At 37.2% G+C, this 27,114-nt stretch overlaps 2 protein-coding genes across 6 annotated transcripts in view; both read right to left on the bottom strand.

The window, feature by feature from the left end:
• The window catches only part of NEXN (nexilin F-actin binding protein), a 43,802-nt gene extending 25,799 nt beyond the window's left edge, over positions 1-18,003 (bottom strand). The window contains exons 1-2 of the mRNA XM_074334993.1: positions 17,457-18,003; positions 17,057-17,122 (exon numbers count right to left, since the gene is read on the bottom strand). Coding sequence (XP_074191094.1) covers positions 17,057-17,122; positions 17,457-17,629 — 239 coding nt within the window. The 5' untranslated portion in view covers positions 17,630-18,003. The remainder of the gene's footprint in view (positions 1-17,056; positions 17,123-17,456) is intronic.
• A 4,549-nt stretch (positions 18,004-22,552) lies between these two features.
• The window catches only part of MIGA1 (mitoguardin 1), a 74,571-nt gene continuing 70,009 nt past the window's right edge, over positions 22,553-27,114 (bottom strand). For all 5 annotated transcript variants that reach the window (XM_074334974.1, XM_074334976.1, XM_074334972.1 and 2 more), the window contains one exon: positions 22,553-26,292. In XM_074334974.1, coding sequence (XP_074191075.1) covers positions 26,074-26,292 — 219 coding nt within the window. In that variant the 3' untranslated portion in view covers positions 22,553-26,073. The remainder of the gene's footprint in view (positions 26,293-27,114) is intronic.

Genomic DNA, 27,114 nt, shown 5'->3' with positions numbered 1-27,114 from the left:
TCTGGGCTTGAATATCCATTTTCTTCACCAGGTTAGGGAAATTTTCCATCATTATTTTTTCAAGTAGGTTTTCAATTCCTTGCTCTCTCTCTTCTCCTTCCTGTACCCCTGTGATGTGAATGTTGGTACACTTGATATTGTCCCAGAGGCTCCTTAAACTGTCCTCATTTTTTTGGATTCTTTTTTCTTTTTGCTATTCTGTTTGGGTGTGTTCTGCTACCTTATCTTTTAAATTGCTGATTCAGTCCTCTGCTTAATCTAATCTCTTGTTGATTCCCCATAATATACTCTTCTTTCAGTTATTGTATTCTTTCTGACTGGTTCTTTTTTATGTTTCCTATCTCCATTTTTATGTTTCCTATCTCTTTGCTGAAGTTCTTCCTGAAATCATTGAGCATCCTTATAACCAGTATTTTGAACTCTGCACTGCTAGGTTGCTTGTTTCCATTTTGTTTAGTTCTTTTTCTGGAGCTTTGTTCTGTTCTTTTATTAGGGACATGGTTTTTGTCTCCCCATTGTGGCTGCCTCCCTGTGTTTGTTTCTATATATTAGGTAGGGCTGCTATGCCTCCCAGTCTTAGTAGAGTAGCATTAGATAGTAGGTGTACTGCGGGTCCCAGTGGCCCAGTCACCCTGGCCACTAGAGCTGAGCGCTCCAAGTGTGTCCCTTTTGGTGAGTTGTGTGTGTCCTCCTGTTATAGTTGAGCCTTGGTTGCTGTTTGCAAATCCATTGGAGGGATTGAGCCTCAGGCTGATTAGTTGTGAGGACTGGTTGTGATTATAGTGAAGGAGCTGTTGTGGAGGGGCTGACCCTATGGACAGGATTCACGTTAGCAGGACTCTGGTGCCTGACAAGTGTGCCCTTTGGGTGTGCCATCCTTGGAGGTGGCTGGGTGATGCTCCAGCTCAATTCACAGATGGCCGCTGGCCGTGCCAGCCTCATGGCCACGTGGCAGGGGACCTGCTGCAGGCCAACTTCAGCCCAGTCTATGCCCGCCCCAGAGCCGCCTGGCATGAGCCACAAAGCAATCTGCAGATGGCCGCCACCTGTGCTATGCTTACAGGTCCCTTGGGAGTCGAGGCCAAACTGCAAACTCAGGCTGGCTGCCACTAGTGCGGGGCTTAGGATTGCTCAGCCAGAGGTACGGGACATGCCAAAGCCAGATGCTGCTTGTTTGGGTTTTGTGAACCTTTGAGAGACTTTAGGAAATTCTGTAGCATGAACCAAGGCAGGTGGTTTGCATGAAAAAGCCACAGGAAGCAGCTTGGGTGTGCCTGAAAGTTGGGTGAGGCGTGGTCTCAGAATCACCAGGGTGGAGCCAAGAGTATTAGCCAGGTAGATGCAGACTCAGATATGACGTCTGCCTGCGTCTGCACGCAGGGAGGGGAAGGGCTCAACAAAATAAAAATGGCTTCCCCAGTTCCTCTGCCCAGTCCTCATCCTGAGACGAAACAACTCAGTTCCTCCCCATATGTCCTTGTCGCCTCTTGAGCTGCTGCCCCAGTGCTGGAGCTCAGTGCAAGTCCATCAGCAAGTAAGTCCATGTGCAGTCCCTTTAAGAGAATCACCTGGGACTCCAGCCACCCGCATCTCACTCAGCCCTGATTCTCCACTGGTTTTCACAACCAGAAATTATGGGGACTTCTCTCCTGGGCACTGGAATTCTGGGCTGGGGACCCGGGTGTGGCACTGGGACCCCTCGCTTCTCTTGGGAGGACCTCTGCAGCTGAGATATCCTTGATGGTCATACGCAGGTGTGGGACCAGCCTGTTCCGTGTCTCTGCCCCTCTTACCCGTCTAGAGGTGGCTTCTTCTGTATGTCCTTGGTTGTACGGCTTCAGTTCCGCAAAACTTCAGGTGAGTCCCACTGATGGTTATTCTGTAATTTAGTTGTCATTTTGGTGGTCGTGAGAGTAGGTAAGCACAGCGTTTATCTATTGTGCCATCTTGACCGGAATCCTGGACTTTGTTCTTTTTCAAAGTTGTTTTGGCTATCATTTGCATTCACATATACATTTTAGAATTAGATTGTCAATTTCTGTAAAAATGCCTGCTGAGATTTTGATTGGGATTGCATTGAATCTGTAGATGGATTTGGGGAGAACTGACATATTAATAATATTGAGTCTCTGATCCATGAATACAGTGTATCTCCCCATTTATTTACATCTATAATTTTGATTCAGAAACGTTTTGTAGTTTTCAGTGTGCAGGTCTTCCATATCTTCTGTGAGGTTTATCCCTAAATAATTTCATATTTGTTGATGCTATTGTAAATGGTGTTGTTTTTAGATTTCAATTGATAATTGTGTTGCTAGTATATATAATTATAATTTATTTTTGTATTCTGATCTTATATCCTGCTACCCTGCTAAAGTAACTTATTAGTTCCATTGGGTTGTTTTTTTCCTTAGATTCCATAAGAGTTTCTACAGAGACAATTATATCATCTGTGATACAGTTCTTTTTCCTTTCCAATATGGATGTCTTTTATTGCTCTTTATGGCCTGACTGTACTCACTAGAACTTCCAGTACAATGTTAAATAGAAGTAGTGAGAGCAGACTTCTTTGCCTTGTTCCTGATCTTAGGGAGAAAATGTTAAGTCTTCCATTGTTAAGTATGATTTTGGCTATAGATTTTTCTTAGATGCCCTACATCAGATTAAGTTTCTTTCTATTCCCATGGTGCTAGAATAATTTCAAGAATGGATGTTGAATTTAGTCTAATGCTTTTTCTGTGTCTATTAAGGTAATCGTATGGTTTTTATTTTTATTATGGTGCATTACATTATTTTCAAATGTTAAATCAACTTTACATTCCTAGGATAAACTTCATTGGGTCAGGATGCATTATCCCTTTAACATAATGATATATGCAGCTTGATAAAATTTTATTAAAAAGTTTTGCATCCATGTTTACAATGGTCTGTAGTTTTATTTTGTTGTAATATATGCTTTTGTTAACAGAGTAATACTGCTCTCACAGAATGAGTTGGGAAATATTTAAATTTTTTGTAAGAGTTCATGTAGAATCGGTATTATTTTTTTCCTTAAATGTGTGCAAGAACTTCCCAGTGAAGCCATCTGGGGTAAAGTTTTCTTTGTGAGACAAGAAAATATGATGGGGGTGGGTGTGACATGATTCCATGTAAATATTAACAAGGTCCCAACTGTTGTTATTTAATAGGTCTTTGGGTGATTATTATATTATTAACCACAATTACCTAATAAAAGCAGACCATGCATGGGTGAGAGTGTGTCATTAACCAAGGTTTGTGAGCAATATAATTCTATGTGCCTGAGATGAAAATAACAAATAGCTCTAGTCCTGTTCTCTTACCTGAGCCATTATATCATATTTAGAGTTACCTATTAGATATTTCTTCTTACATAAACAGCAAAACCTACCCTTCATTCTCATAGCGTCTCAAACCTTAACGCTATTTCTGGTTTATTCTTCTATATCTCCTAAATTTTAATAGATTATCAAGATTTGTGAATTTTTCTTTTGAATTTGTTCTTATATATTACTTCACTATTTCCACTGCCCCCATACTAATACAAGCCTTCACCTCACATTTTGATAATCACAATTTGATAATAAAACCTAAATCCAAATTCCAACTCTGTTGCTTCCTAGCTAGGATTAGAAAAGATAACATATATGAAAAACTCTAAAATAATACCTAACATTAGTAGGTATCAATAATTTTCATTAATTTCATGATTCGTGTTCTCCCTCTTCAGTAAAAATCTACATTTCCCTGCCAGTGAGCATACATTGACATATTATTTGTGTAATTTAAAAGAGAGATATTGAAGAGTATGAGGAAACTTTGAGCAATCTCACATGGGATTACAGGGATTGATAGTTTTAGCTGAATTAATTGGCCAGACAGAACTTTAAAAAGTTCTTTTTTAAGAACTTTTTTCTTTTTTCCCCTGGTGAAATGAAAGAAAATTGTGTGGCTTGGTGACAGTGAAGAATTAGCCTGTCAAGAGTATTCCTGAAGGATAAATGAATCAGCCACACCTCTTCATCTAATTGAAAAAAAAAAAAATCTTCAAATTATAGCTTGACTTATTTATAGACTCAGAAAATAAGATTGATTTTTAAATTTACTATGAGTAAAACCACTTAAAATAGGTTTTTAAATGTCATTTCAGTATTCTGAGCTCTCGTTTTGAAAGTTTGTGAAAATTTGAACATTACTAAACCTTATTTTGTTTGGTTAAAATATAAGCAAATGGTCCTTTGCTGACAGTTTGCTCTGTTCTGCATTTTGAGGATAAAGTTTTAGCAAAAAAGTTTATTAGCTTTTGTACAATGGAATTGTTTTCTAAGGTGTAGATTACAAACCAATAGAATGCATGTCTCTTAAACAGTTTTATGTCAGAGAGAATAATTTCAAAATCAAGCAGATAAATATTTATAGGATTCCTTTATAGATATTTTTATAAAAGTGTGACTCTGCTTGGTAGAAACAACAGTGTATTTCAGTTGCTAACTCTTTTGTCTTTCTGGGCTAAACCCAGGTTAAAGGTATGAATTTGACTACATTTGGTTTAGTAACTTCACAGGAAAGAACTCTGTTCCAGTCATTGATTGTATTGTCTTTTCTAAACCCACTATCTCACTAACACATCCTTTGATCACAATATGAATAAAATTAATGATGAAAATAATTCAAGCTAACATTTATTGAGTCTTTACTGTGTGCCAGGTAATGTGCCTAGTGGTTAACAAGCATTATTTCATTTACTTCCCACAATAATCCTCTAAGATAAATACTATTATCAAACCCTCAAAAAAAAATATCCAAGCCCAATCATTTAAAATTTCTTAAAATATTAGTACAGGAATAATGTCTTGGAGTTTGTCTAATAAGATTTGAAGACTTCTGTAAATTCTTACAAATGGGAAAACTGAAACTTAGAACTAAGTCAAGTGACCTGCCCAGCACCACACAATTAATGAGTGGTGGGCGTGGGATAAAAACAGGCAGTCTGACTACAGTCGGCGCTCTTACCCACTGTATTATGCTGATGCCAAAGTACAACAGGTGTGTGTGGCGGGGATAGGGGGTGGGAGGGGAATATCAACTAGTTCGTAAGGTTTTAATCCAATTATTTGAGAACCACAATTCTGAGCAGTAGAAATATGTTGGAAGCCAAAAAGGAATGATTGATAGTATTCTCCACATTTAGCGAATTTGTAATCTTTAGCTGGCAACTGGCAGTAGAGCATTGTGCTGGGTAAGTCAGACATAGTATTTTGCCCCATGTGAGCAGCACAGAGTTTTTATTTAAGCAATTTTATTTCTTTTTAAATTGATTCATGCTAGCAGTTATTCTCTTAGAATTACTTGGAGTTAAGCAGAAACACAGAGTCAGGTTTTAAATGATTCTCAGGTACTGTCAGCTGGTTGTGGTTTAGAACTCATTTTAGTGAATTCATTCACTTGTGACAAAGTCAGAGACTGTTTTGGTCTCTGATCTTTAAAGTGCCAAGTCAACGACATGCCAGTCGCACTCCTATTGTAATTAAGGACAGTGAGGAGTCAAATAACAGTATTTACACGTATGTCATTCTCCTGATTAAGGAAAACACTGAAATATCTCATCATTCTGTTAAACTGTCAAAAGTACAGAAGATTTCTGAATTTCTTATCTAACAGAACATGATTTAACATTATTTAATAATTATTTAACCAAATAATTATTTAACATTATTTGGTTCCTAGAGTAACCAAATTCACTTTTAGTTGTATAATGACAGTGAGAATTTTGGTTTTATGAAGGCTTTTAAAAGTATTAACTGATTCCAACAAAGTCATGCCATGGACTCTGAAATGTTCAAAAATTAGTCGAATGTCACACGTTTTAGTGAATTTCAACACTAAATCATCAGTCCATCATGGAAGTTGCTGTGGAAGGGAGTCACAGACGGTGACCTTTCGTCACAAAATGGAGCCATTATGCTTTCTAAACTGTAGCTGAAAATTTTCAGTCTCCTTAAACCACCCCCTTTTTCTCTCCTACTACCCTATCTCCATATTCACTCAACAATGCTCTAAATACTCATGCCCTTCCTCCTAGAAGTCCACAATCATCTTCAACTCTGCCTAAAATGCCTCCCTCTCTTACTTATATCAGCCAACTAGGGACCATGCATTGGACTAAATAATAGCTGCTCAATATGTAAATGATCATAATTATATGTGGTGAAATGGGTACTATAACATTTAAAAAATTCAGAACAAATGGCATATACAGGTTCAATCTTGTACCTTTTCATAAACCCTCATACAAAAATTTACAAACCTGTGCATTTTTCAATTTGACAAAAAGTTAATTCAACATAATTTGAAACCATCCAAACTATTATACCTTTTGTTGCTTAAAGACCTTTGTAGCAAAATATTCAAAATTATAAACATACCCTAAAAATAATTTCTCCATTAATTATTGATTTTTCAAAGACATTAAGAAGACAGTGATATTAGAAGCACTGAAGTTAGAGCCAGAAAATTTGGATTAGAGTTTCTGTTAGGTTGTTTATTAGATGTATGGTCTTGGACAAACCAGGTAACTTCTATGAACATCAGTCTTATATATAAATTAGGCATTCTATATGATTTTCTCGTTACATTGCCAACTGAAAATGGATAGTTCCCTCCTGAACTTCACTGCTACATCTGCCACCCCGGTCACTCCTTCATTTGGGAAATCCTCCTTGCTTGGCTCCATTCTCTCCCTTTGCTTTCCTATCTCTGACCATTCCTTGTCTGTCTCCTTTGAGGGCTTCTTTGTCTCTGTCTGCTTAGGTGTGTTTGCCCCAGATTCCAGTATTTGCTCTTTTCTTCTCACTCTACACTTTTTCTTCAGTGTTTTAATGCACTTCGGTAGTTTAAATTACCTCTTTAGCCTCATCTCTCTCTACATGTCGCTCCCACTCTTCCACCCGTACTGAAATACCTAGTATACCTGAAGCCTTTGCACAGGTAGCTCCCTCAGCTTAATGTTCTGCCCATTCCCTTAATCCCTTAGCTAACTCTTCCTCATCCTTTAGTTCTTAAATTATCACTTTTCTCCAGGAAGCCTTCTTTGACTCTACAAGACTGGGTTAGGTTCCTCTCTTGTGTTTCCATAGCACCCCCATGCTTACCTGGGTTGTAGCATTTCCCAGTGTATGATAATGACACCTCCTTTACCAGAATGTGTGCTCTTTGAGAGTAAAGACGGTACTTTATACAGCATTGTATCCACGGCACTTAGCATGTCCCTGGCATATAGAAGACGTATGTAATAATTGTTTACTGAATAAGTAAATCTTGCCAGCTTCAAGGTGAAGTACTGTATAAATGTTTAAGGACTGCTGAATATATTACTATCATTATGTAGGAATATGCTATAAATAGTTCATTCATTACATAAATGTTTATTAAGCATGTACTAAGTGCCAAGCACTCTGGTAGGCACTGAGAAATACAGCACTGAATAGCTGGATGCTATCCCTATTCTCACGTTAAATCTCCTAACAAAAAGCCTTGAAACAGGACTTGTAGTGGTCCAGTCTGCTTTGCTATCTGCAAACACAACTAGGGCTCTAACGTCAACCATACCTGGTACAGAATTGAAAGGAAGCATCCACCATACCCCTACCTTCCAGTTAGATGCCTAAGATCAATGACTTCCATTCTCATCCACATTTCGCACTTCGTACTTCTATCCAGGCTTTCCTCTACACATCTGGCAGACTTTATTCTCCCTTCCCAGATTACAGGGCATTGGTTCCTTTCCAATGCCTGTTAAATAATAAATTATCATTTAAAGCAAACCCCAAAAGCCATCATGGAAGGATTTTCAATATTCATGTAGTAATTATGAAAACTGAGAAGTGTAAAAGATCCTATTCCTTTGACTCAACTTCCCTTAATAAACTGTCTGTACTCTATTTTTAAGTCCTCTATTGGGCATTTACAGAAGATTTTAAAATTAATCTTTTGGAAACACTCTCAAATTCCAAATAGTCATTCAATCTTTGACTCATTTTATCATCTCCCACTTTCATACTTTTTACATAGATTAGTAAACATTTAACTTACTAGTCTATAAACTCACATGGAATTTGCTTCTCCATTTAGCACAGAGACCCCAGCCTCTCCTCCAAGTTCGTAGAATTATGCTTGCCAGAAATGCTCATGTATATTTAGTATTCATTTGTATCACTACCTTTTTGATGAATACACTTACAAAATTAGAAGCTATAAAATTCAAAGTATTCACTTTAACAGTGTTCTCTCCTTCAGAACCCCGATACACGTTTTCGAATTATGAAATCTTTTCAGTAGGTACCAGAATCCAACTGTAATGAAGACAACGTTACCTCAGTTGCTACAGGGAAGCTGTTTTAAACGCAGTTCTTCAAAGTTCTTAACTGACAAATATTACTGGAATAATGATTATAAGTATACATGATTAGTAAATCGAGGTTTTAAAGGTACCAGAGTAACGTTTAGCCACGATTCTTTTAATGTCTTATGAGCGGGTACCAGCTTGCCATTCTTTCTGCCTTCACGCAGGCCCACTAGGCTGTCTGCTCAACCCCAGCATTCTCTACCCCTCTGTGCTCCTCAGGTCTAGGCTACACTCCAGGTCTGTGGGTATTAACTGCGCAGTGCATCATGGATCAGAATTAAAATTCTCCTCTAGGCTTGTCAGCCCTTCTGCAGGTTCCCTCAGCCTCTCTGCTTTCCCTGTCTCCTCCCATTCTTTCACCTTCCCAGGTAGACAAATATATTCAATAACCTTTTTTCACCTCCAAGACGATTCTTAAGCTACTTTTTTATCAATAAGGTTATTTCTCCAAACTAATTAAAATAGAGATGGTGGCTTTCTCCAATTCACCTTAAGTATGGACATGTTTTTTCTCCTTTAGGTTCTGACCTCCAAATGTACTTAGGCTTCTAGATGTAGCTGGCATAAACTTTAATTTTTTTTATATTGTTAAATGTCTCAGACATATCAGTCTAATCTGTCTTCTTTATTTAACTTTTTATTATGAAAAATTTCAGACATACAAAATTAGAGACTAATATAATCAACACCCATATATTACGGATGACACCAAACTTCAACAATTATCAGCGTTTTTCCATGATCTTAAACAGTATAAAGTCTGCTTTATGTATTTTGTGCAACATCTATTTCAGCATAATGCGCAAGTACTTTATAGATACTTAAATCCTATTCTAGCTCCAATCACCACATCATAAACACTAAGCAATACATCCTAATATCCCCTCAGAATTTATGCCCAGAAGTAAGCCCCATAATTATTGCCTTTTATTCTTTCTGGGGAAGACATTAAAATAACCAAAGAAAATTGGTAAGCTCTCATTTGATGAAGTCACTAATAAAATTAAGTTGCAAACATAAATAAAATGTAAGGATATTTTTTTAAAGCTACATTAGAGGAAAGATCTGGAGTCTTTATACTGAATAATGGAGAAGGGTAACATTTTTGTACATCTCTTTAATATCTGGCTTAATAAAAACAGGTACATTCTCATATCTGCTTCTGCATTAAAACTACTGTGATATGTAGTTCTGACTGAAGTATATAAAGAAAATATGGCATCACACAGATATGTAACTGGAAAAAGGACTTCATGGGCCCCTTAAAGGGTCTTGGGGACTCCCAGAGATTCTAAGACCACATTCTGAGATTTGCTGAATTATAGTAAAGCACATTCTATAAAGCCATGTCAGTTCTCATTCTAAAAAGGGAGTAGTTAGACTGAGTACTCCCTCACTGTATTTTAGAATGTTATACGGAGATTAGTTTAACAACTTAATTCCTATCTCAGTAACCTGAATGCCAAAGGATTTTATTACTAGAATCTTACAGACTTTTCTTAATCTAGTATTAAATGACTTTGCTGTCTGAGCAGGCAGATGCAGTGACCTTGGCCACCCTAACGCGGCAGCAGCAACTCTATTCAGCCCCATTGCACTTTTCCTAGTGTCTAGGATCTTAGGCAAGCCAGTTGAATTATTATCAAGAATGAGAGAGAGGGGCAGCCGGATGGCTCAGTTGGTTAGATAGAGCGCAAGCTCCTAACAACAGGGTTGCCTGTTCGATTCCCACATGGGCCAGTGAGCTGCGCCCTCCACAACTAGATTGAAGACAATGACTTGAGCTATGCTGCTGGTGGGCAGCTGGATGGCTCAGTTGGTTAGAGCTCGCGCTCTTAACAACAAGGTTGCCGGTTCAATTCCCACATGGGATGGTGGGCTGCACCCCCCCACACACAACTAGATTGAAGGACAATGACTTGACATGAAGCTGATGGGGTCCTGGAAAAAACACACTGTTACTCAAAAAAAAAAAAAAAAAAATGAGAGAAAACACAAAAGGAAAGGATAAGGCTGAACATGTGGCTCATCAACAAGAGTTTAGTCATCAGAAAAAAAAGGCTGGGATGAAAAAGGGATTCAATAATGCCATTCTAACATATTAAGCATTCATGTTAAAAGAAGACAACTGAGTATCCATTTAGGTTTCAGAGGGAATACTGCAAATAGTACCATAACCTGTCCATGATTTCCCAGAAAGGTTGCATTTTTTTCAAATTTGACAGATTAGGTCTGTAGTTACAATATCATATTTTTGTGAGGAGAATCAACTGTATACCAAACATTATGCCTGGTGATGGATACAAAATGTATGAGATACCCTCTGAAATCAAGTAACTTTATTGGGAGAAATACATGGCACCACAACTAATTATAATAATACAAAGTAGTAAGTGCTATAATAGCAGTTTTATATGGGGCTATAGAAATATGGAAAAAATGATGGTGTAGTTAAGGGGTGGGGGGGAGACAAGGAAAGTTACACAAAAATGGTGACAATTGATTTAGACCTTGAAGGTCTAAATTCATGCCAAACTAATTTCTAGCCATTAATTGTTGAAGGATAGGTAAGATTTCCCTAAGTGGAAAAGAGGGTAAGGGCATCCAGGCAAAACAAAAACAAACAACAAAAAAAACCACCCCACGCAACATGAAAAAACACAAATGCCTGATGACTCACTGCAAATTTGGGGAGCTATATAAGTCGTTCAGTGAATCTATGGTAAAACTAGAAAGACAGGCTGGGCATACAGACTGGAAAATTCCTACATGCCATATTAAGAAAAAGTTTAGACTTGATCCTATAGGCAATGGGGAGCCAGCAAAGGATTTTTTTTAAAGCAGGAATGTGACTTAATCAGATATGTATTCTAGCAAGAAAAAAGAGAGATGCTGATAGTGCAGAAAATTGGAGTGAAATGGGGAAAGACTACAGGGAGGAGGACAGGTACAATGATTTTGGCAAGAGAAGGTAAAGGCCTGAATTGTGACAGTGGCATGAGGAATGGTGGGTTGGAAGAGGCATTTTAGAAGATTTGACAGGACATAGTGACCCATTCATCCATTTATTTAATGAGTATTTATTAAGCTCCTATATGCCAGGCAAGGATACTAGGCTGTGGAGAGATGAAAGTGAACAAAAAGACAAGTCGCTGCCTCCAGGGAATGTACAGTGTAGTGGGGCACGATTGCAAGAACTTAGGCCAATTAGAATTCGAGGGTTAGAGGTGAGGAGTGGAATACTGTCAAGATTTAACTCAAGGTTTCTAGTTTGAGTAAATGGGTACACAGGGTTACCGTTAATTGAGATTACATTTAAAAGCATGTTTGAGGGGTCAGAAAACGAGCTCAGTTTTGGACAGGTTTTATTACCTGTCAGAATTACATTTGGGGTCTGGTTATACATGTATTAAGCATCATGGAGTTTTAGAGCTCATTATCTAAGGACCTTAAAGATGACTTAGTCCAACCCCTTCATTTACGATATGAAAAAATGGGAGTCACAGAGAGATTCAGTGGCTTATCCAAGATTGTAGGCTGTGCGGCAGCTGCCAAGGAACTAGACTCCAGGTTTCCTGACTTTCAGTCAACTACTCATTTCACTCTATCCTTCTCCAATTTTACCTAATTTAAATGTATCTATCTATCTATATCTATCTATCTATTTATCTATCTATCGCCAACAGTAATACTAGTTGGTATGAAATGGCATAGTAATTAGTGAGACAGGCCTTTAAGAAGTTTTTGAAAATGACTTAATGGCCTGATAAAATATGTTTCAAGAATAGAGTATACTTTACGTATAGTGCCAGGTGGGTACTGGACTTCTCAGGGTGGATCACTTCACAAATTATATAAATGTTTAACCACTATGCTGTACACCTGAAACTAATATAAAATAATATTTAATATCTACTGTAATTGAAAATAAAAAAAGGCACTGAATGTAAAAATGCTAAAATAATATGTAAACCTAGTATTTTAATTAAATTCGTGCCAAACTAATTTCTAGCCATTAATTGTTGAAAGAAATTTTCTTGATAACAGGATTGTTTATCTTAAAGCTTTATAAAATATAAACAATATATAAATATGTGAAAATTAAAAGAAAAAGAGTAGAGTATACCTTTTTGGGGGCTATTATAAAATAATTTTCAGGTTGAATACTAAGGGACAAAACTCAAGCTGTGAGACAGTATGTAAGCCTCATAGAATATAATATTAAGTACAACAGATTTACCTTAAAATATGCATGCTAATGTTCCTGTTACAGAATTTCATTAGACCTATGTTTGACCTCTAAATTTTCTAAATTTAATGAATTCCCTTGACTTTTTTAAATAATGCAGTTGAAATATTTCAAGATAGCAAATAAGAAAAGAATTTTAGGAATCAAGGAATCAAGAAAAGAATTTTAAATTATAGCTCTATCGTTTACAATAACTGCTTCATTGTGCTAATGTGTTATCTGCTTTCTCAACGAGAACAGAATTGTCAAGACAGTGACAGCTCTAAATCTGCATTTCATTAAACTCAAGTAAACTCTTAGTCTCAACTTTTAAGGTTTTAGATAGAACACTTAACTATACACTACAAGGAAGTGTTAAAACCTACCTCTTTACAGTCTTTGAAACGAACAGCAACATTGTTTTGAGTATGATAATATATGAATAAATATTTATCATTTTTCACTTATAAAAGAAATATAAACTTAAATATAATGTACCTTTATTACATTTAACTGATGAAAATTATAAAACTTATATTTTAAAAATGATGTTATAAAATCTATCATTAACCTAATCACAATTCAAAAATCTGAAATTAGATTCTATTTTACCTATTTGACATAGTGATATTTTTTTCTTACGGATACACAATTCCTTACTGATAACCAAGAATCTTATTTTCAACCTGCCTTGACATTCTTCTGGATTAATAATATGTAACACTTTGCATTCATATGACTATATGTGATCTTTTTCAAAGAGCATTCACCATCCTCTGAGCCCCTGAAAGGTAAAAACAGTGCTCTACTCCGTTCTTTATTCTTAGCATCTCACACAATAACTAGGACACAGTACAAACTCAATTCATATTTGAGTGAGTGGATGAATGACAAAGAGATAACAGGAAAATTGATCCAAAATCAGCACAAATAAAACTTAGTATTGATATCTCCAAAAGGAGGGCCTAAGATGCAGATGAATTAATTAATTAATTAATTAATGAAATAATAGAAAAGTAAAATAAAATGGAGTGAGTTTACATTAAACTAGATAGCATGAAAAACCAGAAAGTTAGGGTTAGGAAGTTGGCTTCCCAAGCAAATGGATGTAATCTCTGGAAGAGACTGGGCCTCCTCATCCTCTCTGCAAGTAGAACATGGCCCTTTCAATGAAGGACACAGATGATAATGGGAAGACCCAGACCTCTAAAACAAGTATGAGGCATGGAGAGGCAGAATAGTACTAGCTAACTCCTCTTTAGGGAGGACCTCTAGGGGTCGCAAAAACTCTCCTAAACAATTCCAGGATAAGGAGAGAGTTCCTAGGAAAGATTTCTTTCCCAGAAATATCTCCCCCATACTTTCTAAAATCCCACTCATTAAAATATTTTATTTGTTTTAGTTAGTGATACATGGTCCCTTATAGCTCAAAATGACACTAGCAGTTAGTGTCAACAAATGTTAACTTCTTCCCATGCCTATGATCACACTTTTTAAGAGAAGGATTGCTAACCTAAATACATCTACAGCATTTCAAGTTTCGGTTCCTAATGCCAAGTCTGGCAGACTTTCCATCATATCATGAATTCACACTTGCCCTAATGCATGGACTAGGGGACTGTGTATTCAAGTGTCTAGTGTCAGGTCATGTAAGTTATTGTTATGTACTGTAATTGACAGATAATGTAAATGAGTGATGACTAGTTGTAAAACAATGGGGAATGGCAGAGACTGTGTCAAGGACAGCGTGTGCCCTGTCTCGGGGGAGCCACTACTTAGTTACAGGGTATTGTTACTACGCAGCTATGTGGACTCAGTTTTGCCAAAATCTTCCAATTTTTCAAAAAAGGTTGGAAATCCATATTTTAATATAAAATGTACCAATTTTTAAGCATGTCTGTGGCTGAAAGTGGCTTTTTGGCTGCCAATTTGTGGCCCCTGATCTAAATAAACAGGGAGCACTGAGAAAATGGAGACAAGGGAAGGCCCATTTTGGTCAGAATGGAGGAGGCAGAGTCAAAGGGGAGGAAAGGACAGAAAAAAGGCACAGAAAGGAAAGTGGAAGTTAAATTTCACCAACCTCAAAACCTCACCTAGGGAGCCCCGATCTGTCTGTCTTTTAATTCGAGAGCAAAAAGGAAGAGCTGACAAGAAGGAACAAAAGTAGAGGACGGGGTAAGAACCAGTTATTGAAACTAACTAGCTGTAAGATACTGCATCAGATGCTTTCACATATGTAGTTTTATTGGCATATGGTAATGCAAGAAAAATATTCTATACGTAGGGAAAAGTGGGAAATATATCAAAATACTAAAAGTAGGCATGTCAGCGTTTGAGAGCCCCTGTTCTAGTCTCCATAATTTTTAACCATAAAATGGTTCTATTAACTTTATAATTAAAAAGCAAATTTGATTAAAACTTAAATAAGTTGGATTTCTGTGTAAAGATCCACCCATCCTAGAGTCTAGAAAGTATACTACTTTTAAATAGAAAGTGAAAATAATAATAATTCCGAGTATATGTAAATAATATATAATTTTGCAATTATAAAACCAGAAGAAAGAGAACATGAAGAAAACTACACAGGTGATGTAGACCACAGATTGATTAAATAAGAACGGAAATATGTAAAACTGTTAAGAATGTTGTAGGTCATTTTCCCTCTAAATAACAGACTATCAATATGGGTGTTTTGTTGTTGTTGTTGTTGTTTTATGTGTATGGCTTACATACTTTAAAATGTACTGAGTTCTCTTTTATGAAAAGTTTTAGACATCAGCGCATCTGTTACATACTTTTCTATATTTACTGCATTGTTTTCTTTATTGTAAGCATATAATTTTATTTAAACAATACTTTCATTTGCCTTTAGGGTGCTTCAAAGAAAACAGCAGGTTTTGGGTTTTATTTTTCTCCCCTTAAATGAAGTATGCCATTTCAGTCTACTTGGGTTCTAAGCAATCTAAGTCTCCGATTAATCTCTCCGAAATATACATACTTGGTTTTCATTTTGTTCACAAATGAAACCCTAGCCTAAATACTACAAGTGTAATTTCAGGAGAGAAAGAACTTTCAAAAACCTAGATAACGCATTCCTTTGTTGATACTAAATATAGTCATTTCAAGATGACATACATTTTCACACTGATCAGTCTTACATATCAGATTTTCAAAAATAGCACAGATCCCATTTTAAGATGAGCAGGAAAAATTGCTATTCACTACATTTCAGTTTTAAATGGATTTGAAAGTGTGAATCTTCAAGTAAAATCGAATTACATCACTACGGTAGTGATGGAAACTGGATTCAAATGAAGTTTTTTATGCTTTTTGCGTAGGGTTCTGTAAAGGACTTGTTGCAGATAAATTACAGAATTGCACAAATTTTTCTTTAAATTATTCCAGTCAAAATATCTTCAAAAATAGGGGTCTAATACTGTGAGCAAGAATCTCAACTAACTACATTCAATAAAGTTCATTTATACTAAATATACTTCCCAAAAAAACCCTTGTTCCTCAATTTGAGTAATGTATTTTTCCATCTTACCGTATCTTAAAAACTCAAAAGAATTTCAGAGACTTATATGTATTCTGAGTTTGTATTGTTTTCTGTTTGTTTATGGCAGCAATTTAACCTGTAAAGGGATTAGGGGCAAAAATAATGTGGTACACTCAGTGACGTGTGACTAAGGTGGTATAAATACTTAAACTTATTTAATCACGCTACCCTACACAGTTATGTTGTGACTCCCTGGCCAATGGGCCCATTACATGAATTCATTAACAAAATTTAGCTGATGAATGATGCTCCCATTGCTCTGCTCATGGAACGAACTGCTTTTCGCTACCTACCTCTTTCCCAAGGACAGACATTTTGTTAGGACATAGCCTTATGCTATTTTTACCTTGTTCTCTTTCTCCCTCTCCCTCTCTCTCCTTCTTTCTCTCTCTCTCTCCTCAACTCTCTTTGTTCACGTTATGGACCTTTAATAAATATAAAATGAAGATCCCGGAGCCATTGCAATAATAAACTCACCTCTCAACTTGATTATTTTCTTTACAAATGCCAATTACACATTTTTAGCATTTGTAGAGCGTTTCACAGTTTACGAACACAGCTGGAATGGCTTGGCGGTTTCAAAAAATATAGACATGGGAGGTTTCAAGAGGTAGTAACTACATGATTCACTCCAATTTCTAGTTCTACTTGCACAACCCCCAACATCCCACCTCGGACAGAATCGCGAAAATAGTTTGGGGGTTTGGGGTAGGTGATAAGCTGTTAAATCACATTTCACCGCCCAGCCACCACAGGGACAGATCAGGAATGACTTCTCTTAAAAATCATAGTGACAGCTGGAGAAGACCGCTGGGGGCACGTGGTGGGGGACGACACTGAACTTTACCTGCACGGACCCCAAGGGCAGAGCACGGGGTAGCACCCACTCCGCTCACGAAAGGCTCTTCCCCTGCAGGAGTAGAGAAAGCACCCAAGACTCAACCCACAGGGCTCAAGCAGAGCCGAAGCAAAGGAGGGGAGTGGGGCAAGGAAATCACCACCAGAGCCAGAGGCCAGTTGACGCGGAGACAGCAAGGCTAACCCTGCTCTGCTCTCGGCGGAGGCCGGGGGCCAGCGCGTAGCCACAGCTGGAGGGAGCCCAGCGCGCTTGGGGTGCCGCGGCGGAGCCGGGCCAGAAGCTGGGGCACGGGGAGCATCTCCCTGCAGCCCCCGCCCCCATCCGGAGACCCGACACCTCTGCTCCTCCTCCCCCGCCCCACGCTCCCCGGACTCCTCTCACCCTCCTGGAGCCCACGACAAGCGACTGTCCTCGGGGTGCACGGAGAGGCTGTGCGCGTCCTGCGCCTGGGTGTGGGCAGGCGTCTGGGCGCCTCCGCCGCTGCCGCTGCTGCTCTAGCCGCTGGGAGCCCTCTGGCCGCTGCCGCCGCCGCCGCCGCCGTCTCCAGCAGCAAGTTTCCATAAAAGTCCTGGTGCGCAGCCTGTTCCCGCATTCCAGGCGGGCCCAGCGCCGGCTGCAGCTGTTCCAAAACACTAGGCCAGTCCCCCCAACCACCCCACCCCCTCCGCCGTATCGCCCGGAGAAGGGTGGAGAGTCGAGGAGGAAGGCAGACTAGGGGGGCGGTGGCTGACAACTTTCCGCCAGAACCTGCCGGTCGCCCGGCTCTGGGTCTCTGAGCTACCCCTTCACCTTGGGTCTCCCGTCAGAGTCCGGGAAAGGGAGGCTGCCCCACTGTGGGAAAGGGGAGATACGGGAATGGAATCCATAAATAGGCTGGAGCTGGCTCCCCCCTGCCCACGGCCGCGTTGCCCTGTGGCCCACTTCTCTCAGCTACTCTACCAGTCCTGGTTTCTAATCACGAAGCCAGGCCACTACCTGATGTTCACTCAAAGCACTGACAGACCTCGGCCAACTTCTCTTTTATTGCTGAGAGCACAGGGCAGCATTCCGGGACCACTTAACTCTGTCCGTGGCTCACCTTTTCTTGGCTCCAGTCTTCAACTCCAAAGAGAGTGCTTGATAGAGAAAAGTGGAAGAGGAAAGGGGGAGGGGGAGGTATAAAAGGAAAATAACATTTATACAATCTTCCATCTTTCCTTAATTGAAGGCAACTCATCTCTTGGTCTTTTTAAACCTACATAAAGACAACTGTGAATCTTAGCACCCACAGACCTTTTCAACCTGGACCACCAGCCTGTCAATTATACCCGTGAAACAACCCATATGAAAACCTGAAGTGCTTATTCAGAGAGGGCAGTTTCCTGGTGGGGGGGAGATCTTCAATTCTTTGTTACATGCAGAAAATGAATATAAACAAATTAATTTAAAATTGCACTAGCATCCACACAGATAAACCAGGGACAACCACTTCCAACTTCTAGCCCTGGGCAGGCAATAGTGCTCAGGTTATATTTTCAGGGATGTTGAAAAAAACCTTCCGCTACTAACTGTAAACTTTCTTCTCCACCACATCCCCATACACTATTTACTCAGGATGGAAATTCTTCTGTGTAAGCCATTCCTCCTTCAGCTGAAGTACTAGATTGGTAAATAAAACAGCTATTTACGCTTACGCTAATACAGATAGTGATATGTGGCCAGGATGAGCTGGAGCTCCCTGGCCCCTTTGCTACCTTCAATACCATCACCTTTACCTTCAGTTCATGGAACTTTCCATGGTCATTCTGGCTGCAGGGTCTTTGAACAAGCTCTTCCCTCTGCATGAAATCCTTTCCCCCACTCTTTACCTACTTAATTTCAACATAAGCTTTTGCTCTCTGCCTAAATGTTGCTTTCTCAGAGGCTTCCTTTCACCCTAATCTGTATCAGTCTGTCCTGCTGTAAACTCCCATTCCACCCTTTCCCTCCATACACTTATCCATTTAAAATTATCCATTTATTTTTATGATTAATGAAGCTCTTAATTGATATCCACCAATCAGATTCACCAGATTGAACAAAGCTCTCCATTCTAAAACTGATAGCTCCCCAAACATGCAGGCCCACTCCTTCTCCTACCAATTCATCATTGATTCAGCAAGTATTCTGTTCTAGATAGTGAGGGTACAGTACTGATGAAACAAATAAAAAGCCCTGGAATTCTGGTGGAAGAGGGCAGACAATAAGCAAATAAACCAACTACGTAGTACTTAGTGATATACATCATGGATGAAACCAGAGCAGGGAAGTAGGGAATGCTGGGAATGGGGTGGGTAGATATTGTACTTTTAGATGGAATGGCCAGGGAAAGCCTCATATGAGTAAAGGTCTTCAGGAAAGTGAGGCAGTGAGCTATGTAAATATCTGGAGGTATCTAAGGGGGGAGGGGGGCGGGGATCCTATCTGACTTGTTCTAGGAAGAGCAAAGAGGCTTGTGTGGGTAGAGCAAAAGACGAAATAATAGGAAATGGAGTGGGGCAGAAGGGCTGTGGAGGACGCTCTCTGTACGACATTGTGAGGACCTTGGCTTTTATAATACTAAGATGGATGGCCCTTGGTGGATTTTACACAAAGTAGTGACATGAAATGACATATTTTTAACATGCTTACTCTAGCTGATGTGCTGCAAATACACTAAACGAAGCAGGGAGGCTGGTTAGGAGACTTCTAAAATAACCAGGATGACAGGTCATGGGAGTTTGGACCAAGGTGACAGCTGTGAAGCTAGTGAGAAATGCTTGGCACTATTTTTTCTGGATACATTTTTAAAAAGTAGAATTGGTAGGATTTTGGTAACAGACTGAATGTGAGGTGTGAGGAAAAGAAATGTCTTTGGCCTGAGGATCTGGAAGGATGGAGATGTCATTTACTGAGATGAGAAAGACTGGGAACAGGTTTAGGCAGGTGTGGTCAGGAGCTCAGTTTTGGACATGCTAAGTTTGAGAAAATTATTAGAAATCCAAGATTTGCCAGTTTGTATAAACAGTTCTTAAATATTTACCATGAATCAGATGGGTTTGTTCTCAAACTTCATCGTATTAGTTATATGTTACTAAAATTACATAAACATTACAAAAAGGGAAAAATATAAAAGCAAAAACAAAAGCAGTATACTTTTTATAAAAGCTAAGTTGAATGATTTAAAGACTTGATAAAGGCAAATGGCTTACAATAATTACTATCAAGCTAAGTGTGGGAAGACAAATGTAAAAGATTAAGTACAAAATTATAAAAATCATCGGGAATAGGCACTCATTGCTTTCAAGTAAATTTTTTCTCCTTTAAAAGTAAGGGAAACTGGATGATTTACAGGTGTAGTTTCTACAACAAAGATATCTCGGAAACCAAGTGGATCTATATTCCAAGTAAAGCTCTTGATCCTACATCAAAAGATTAGCCAAAGAATGTGCAGTCATTTAAAATTAAAATGTCTACATAATTTATGCATAATTTAGTATGATTCTTTGCTCTGTTATCCAGCCACCAAGATGACCCCAAATGATACTGCCTCCTAGTATTCACACACTTGTGTAATCTCTTCCCACATTGTGTTAGGGTTGGTCTGTGTGACCAACAGAATATGGTACAAGTGATGGTGTGTCACTTCCAGTTAGGTTATAAAAGATACTGTGTCTTTTGCCTTAATATCTCTTGGTTTACTCACTCTGGAAAGCCAGCTGCCAAGTTTCAAAGACACTTAGGCAGCTGTTAAGTGGCCTACATGGCAAGGACCTACAGCCCCCTGATAACAGCCATGTGAGTATTATCTTGGAAGCAAATCCTCCAGCCCTAGTCAAACTTTCAGATGACTGAAATCTCAGGAGAGACCCTAAGCTAGAACCATGGGAACCAGCTATTCCTGATTCCCAGTCCTCAGAAACTATGAGAGATAATGTTTTTATTTCAAGCTGCTAAATTTTGGGATAATTTGTTATGCAGCAATAGATAACAAATACACCTGCTTTAACATACTTTTTGAAATTATCTATCTTTTATCACATTAAGTACTCAGTCTTCTTTAAAGCCCCTGGGCTGCTTCTCACAGTGTTATTAAAGAATTAGAAAAGTTCTAGAAGTCTTATATTTCAAGTGCTTTCAAACATCAAAGTGCTTCTTTATATTCAAGTACGAGTATTATGGCATTATTTCAAACATAGAAAATTATGAAAGTTCTACAATTTCCTATATATAAATGTACTTTGTGGAAGGCTTTTGAGACACATAAGATTCAGTTAAAAGCAAAACATTGAGGTGGTATTTGATGTACCAGTTTCTTTGTTGTGGCTTTTAAGTGTAAAAAATAAAGTGTCATAGAATAAAGGTTTGCTTTTTTTTCTGTACTGGAATCAGTTCTTTCCTGCACAAACGATGAAGGTTACTTAAGGGTTTCCACTGTTCAGGTGCAGAAAAAAAACAAAAAGGAACCTCACCGAAAGAGTTGTGGCCTGATCAAAGATGTCAGTAGCCTAAGGAGGGAAAGAGATTAAAGGAGAAAAAATGGCAGGGTAAAGTATTACAGAATACTGTATAGGAAGAAGAAACACTACATAAAAAACAAAAGTCAAAAGCAGCATAAAAACAGTAAGAGTGACAGTGGATGAACGCAGTGAGCTTATAAAGACTTCCAGCAAAGCCCTACAAATAGCCTAACCATAGGAAAGATGTTTAGAGTGCAAAACTTGAAGTTCAGGTAATGGAATCAAAGAGGGTGGCATAAGACAACAAAGAGTATGGCAGATGGCAAAGAAAACAAAAGACAAGGTTGAGATGCTGATATGGTTTCCTATTCCATCTCCAACCCTATATCCTAGCTAGGAAAAGATGCCACTCATATTTATATGGCTTGCTTATTAAGTTATGGACTTGAGTTTATGTTTAATTTAATAGATTAAAAATATAACTATATACACTTATCTATGCTGTACATATTTAATTATCCTAAAATAAACCTCTTTATTAAAATTCTCAAATCAAGAATACTGTTTTTATATCCAGGTAAACCCTTCTCACCATCTGGTGTCTACAGTGGTATCCGGACAGCATCCCTCTCCTTGACTAAATGTATCTGTATCCTTACCAGAAAGTAGCAGGAAAGGGAGATGTCTAGGAATGGACACACGTACATCAACATGATAAATTTATATGTGCTTGATGACATATTAATCGAAACACTTTAAATTATTAATTAAAATGCAAGTACTTTTGACTTTATTCATCATGAAACTGTCCTTTCTCCCAGGTAGTACAAAAAGAAAACATACTTGATTATAATGATTATACTTGACTACACTTGATTATAATGCTTCTGCAGTTGCCTGTGTTCTCTATACCTGTATACATGAGGTCTATGGGAGACTGAAAGCTCCCAAGGGTACAGTTTGATGCAACAAGTGTAACCTTGCAAATATATAAGCATTGTACAAAATATTCAACACATCAGCAAGATGTACCATCACTTTTTTATTTGGCAGTAGTAGGAATACATCCATGTTATAAGTGCTTATTTTGGCTAAAGAGCCAGTGCTATTTTCTTCTGCTACTGCAGTGTTTCACTTTTACATAAATTGGTAAGTGCAGTCCTTATGTTTAAGAAATAGACACATTTACTGATATCAGCCAAGTAAAGCTATTACATGGTTGTTCTCAAACTAAGCAAAACAATAACATAATATAATCATTAGTAACAACAAAAAAGGATGCCCTTGTTTCCATTAATCACAGAGTACACAAATTCCGAAGTCTCACATACAAAAATACTTCTATATTTGATTAATCCAAGCAAAAAACCAAAATTTTGAATTCAGCCTAATTCATATAATCACTTTCAAATGTATGTTCCAAATAATTTCCTAATATGTGTTCACATTAAAATAAATGTAAATTATGAACATAATTTAAAATTTCTGATGATGAAAGGTCACACAGAAGTATATTAAGTGTTACTTTAGCATTCCTATTTCATAGGTCTAAAGGAATGATAAACTGAAGAACTCTTGTAATGCAAATAATCACTCCATAGGTAATCATTCAGGTAGAAAATGTTACATCTTAAGGCAAGAAAAAGTTTGTAAATATTTTTTATAAAGTCAGTTAATTCAACAAATTAAGAATAGTAAATGGATGCAAATGAAGAACATGCTATATGAGAGAAAGTTATTTGGAGCTGAGTATAACAGTATGAAAAACTTGGCTTCTTTTTAAAAAGATAACCTCATTTTGATATTTAATAAACATTCTGTAAGCCTTCAAGAAGAAATAAGACCTTCTAGTTGAACAAAAATGTAGAGAAACAAAAATAGAAAAAAAAATTACCAAATATAAATCACCTGAACACGTACGTACCTTTTTTCTTCCAGAAAAACAGAAGGAAAAAAAATCCATTTTGTCAGGATGAATTGAAGGCCCTCTTATAATTTATATAGGGAAGCAGATGACAAGATTCATGGTGGCAATGGCAACTTTCTGATAATATTACCATAAATGTTAAACAGGGTTTTATCCTAAAAGGCTTGAAACTCATTTAATCATTTTCTTATTTTTTTAAAGCATTACTTTAGCTATTTAAACCAGTTTCAAGGCAAATTGAAATTGGCACATATGTCTTAAGTGCTCTTCTGTGCTCAAAAACATTTTCAACAGACATTACTTTTAAAAAAGTCACGTTTCTTCCCTTAGAGAGGTTTTTCCCCCTATACTTATTACCCTTAAATTCTATTTGGTCACTCTTGTCTCTTGTGTTAAAGGCCACAAAGAAAGCATCTTACTAAAGGAGTAGCTACTGAACTGACCAGAAACTAAACAAAATCAACCAACTGAATTAGACAAACTAACCTCTTGATATGAGCAACTTTTTTTTTTTTTTAAGTTGAAATGTAAAAGAGAAAAAGAAAAAATTCTTTCTGGAAAGTCATTCCTTTAATCTGATAAAATAAATTCCCCATTTATCTTATGTAGTAGCAGCATTATTGAACAGTGCAATTCTTCAAAATAGATTTCAAACATCTTCCTCAAATAAAAAAGTAATTAAATTTACGCATAGCTCCGTTTATAAAACCACAGCTTAAAACATTTAGCCCCCACAAATAGCAAACTTAATATAAGCAATAATGTCTTGCCTCCATGATAATGGGAATGTGTGTGTGCACACATGTGTGTATGTGTGAATCATTCAAGGCCAGTGGTACCTCAACAAGAAGCTAAAAATACAAGATACAAAATAAAAAGCAAAACATTACATAATAGAATTTTTAGCTTTGATACTTCTAATGATACCCCTTCATCAATGATAAGAATTACAAATAGCCAATTCTTAAATTAAGAATATATGTAAGAAAAGTCAAGGTGCTATATACTCAAAAGTTATTAGAGCAATATTTCAAATTGTTTAATGTCATAACCTATACATTATGGAACACAGTACATGCAAACAGCATAAAGATGCTGAGTATGTAATTTTGTAACTAACGTTACATAAACGTGGCACACACATAAATTTAAAACCTTAAAAGATTATGCTTCCCCCCCACACTTTTCATTTTCTATTCATTAATCAGAAACTAGGCACTTTAATCTAAAAATGCATTCTAAAAAAATATAGTTAGATCCTTCTGGGTAATTCACTCCTAAAATGAATAAAGCCCACTTTAAAAACAAAATCAACACATCTAATCCATTGATGTACTAAGTCATCCACTTCAAATAAGTGGTATGTGGTTTAGACACAAAATTAATATAACTCTGAAAGTATCTAATACACTCTGAAGAACCTTCTTTATGTGAACAACCCATTTGTTCATATATTTCTCATAAAGAACATGAAATATACTTCCATACCATTAAAAATATTTTGTTCTATATTTATGGGAAAAATAAACCTTCTTTAAAACCTCACTAAGATTCAAAGTATGACTATTTTACAAATATGGGCATAATATGACAAAATGTACTAAGTTCTCTGTGGGAATAACTAAAAACCTGTTTTGTAGGAGAAAGGAGAAATCATTTTACTGTACCAAAATTAATACCTTCAGATGTTGGGAGACAGTCTCAAAACTACACAGCAAAATTTTAATTGCCTGTCATTGTTAATAAATGTTATCTTTTTTTTTCCCCCATGTGGGGATTGAACTGGCAACCTTGGTGTTATCAGCACCACACTCTAACCAACTGAGCTAACCGACCACCCCTAAATGTTATCTTTTTAATCAATATTTATTCAAGGGAAAAATGCTCTAATCTATAAAAAGATTTTAAAAATTTCTTCAGTCTCTCTATTGTAACTTATAGGACCAACAGAATATATTTTGGAAACTGCAGTAAATCTAACATAAACTTCTAACTTGTAAACTTCTCAGCATCAATTCATTTAAATGTTATATAATGATACTCAGCCATTACAATTTCTTTGATTCAAATACATAAGCAAATGCACAAGCAATACTGTAAGCAGTATATATTAAACACCACTACTGTCTAAACTTGTTTAAACAAATGAATAACTTTATAATTAAAAATACATTTTCAGGCAAAGTTAAGCTTGTTGACACTAGGTGTAATATATTCTTGCACGTGTGGGTCACAAAGGTCCTAGCTAAAATGTCTATTTTCAATGTGCAAAGCATAAAATCAGAGCTTTGAGAATCATACTGGACATTTCAGACAGCTTCAAGATGACAAATCAATTAACTCCCAAGTACTGGCTTCATTCAATTCAAGCAATATTTCTGTAAAATATACATTTCACAACTTAAATTATTATTTAAAGATGGTAAAAAACTGCTTTGGATACACTACATAGGGATTCAGTGATAGAACTTCTGTGTAACTACAGTACAGTCAGTCATTCTTTACTAGGTATTTTTTCCTCCCTGAGTCCATACCTACCAATTCTGTGTAACATATGTTACAAAATCAAGTTACCTTAATATATTTCATAGTACACTCAAATTGTATGATTTTTATGGTACTTATTGCACTTTGGCTTCCATGAGGCCACTGGACATAACATGACCGTGACTACTTGTACAACTACTTGTATGCCTCAGTGCATCAGCTCCAAGATAGGCCGTTAGAAGTTCAGTGCGGCGAGTAAGTAACTGCTTCAGGTCTTCCGCCAAAGTCTCTCTACTGGAATAGCGCACTTTCTCGAAGTCAAAAATGTCTTTGAGAAAGAAAAGAACTTGATTCTGGAAAATGAACACAAAACAAATTAGACCAAAATTATATTAAACCTAAGTCGTTACTAATATTGTAACATGCACTGAATTAGGAGTCAGAAGGCCTGAGTTCCGGTGCTAGTTTCAGATCTCATGGGTGAAGGGACCTTGAACAAGTAAGTAAACCTTTTCTGGGTTTCATTTTCTGTAAAATAAGGGACAATAATACTACTTGTCCCTGTTACTACTCGGGGCTGATGTGATGATCAAAAAAAAAAAAATCTACAGGAAATGACTGTAAAACCTAAAAGTGCTGTATAAATATAAGGGGCTATTATACTCCTTTCCCAACAAAAGAAAAAAGAAGTTTTCAATGTTACCTATGAGCACTTGTATTACTTTAGGACAGAAAAGTAAAATAGTTCCAATAATTGTAACTCATAAGTTCCAATAATTGTAACTCATAAGTTTTAATCGTATATTTTTCGGTACATAAAAATTTAAGACACATGCAAAATAAAAATAATGTCAGGCCTCAAATCAGTGGAAGATTGAGAAGGATATTTCATTTCAGTAAGTGAATACTTATGCTGAAACTCATTTTAAGCAAGTTGTATACTACTAAGCATTAAGTATCATGTTACACCATGATGAAAATAAAAGTAATTCCAAAGAGCAAAGAACAGGAATATTTAATTTCTATCCTACACAAATCAAGTGTTAAGAGGTACTAAAAAGGCACACTTCTTAGATTCATTGGGTTTTATAATTAGAAGGGCCATTAGCAATCAACCTGTCAAGCCCTCTCATTTTATAGATGAAGAAAAGGAGGACAAAGTATGATTTGCCCAG

This window comes from Rhinolophus sinicus, linkage group LG06, assembly GCF_036562045.2.
Source record: "Rhinolophus sinicus isolate RSC01 linkage group LG06, ASM3656204v1, whole genome shotgun sequence".
Taxonomy (NCBI): domain Eukaryota; kingdom Metazoa; phylum Chordata; class Mammalia; order Chiroptera; family Rhinolophidae; genus Rhinolophus; species Rhinolophus sinicus.
The sequence above is the reverse complement of the archived record's forward strand: the minus strand, read 5'-3'. Positions and strand labels throughout refer to the sequence as shown.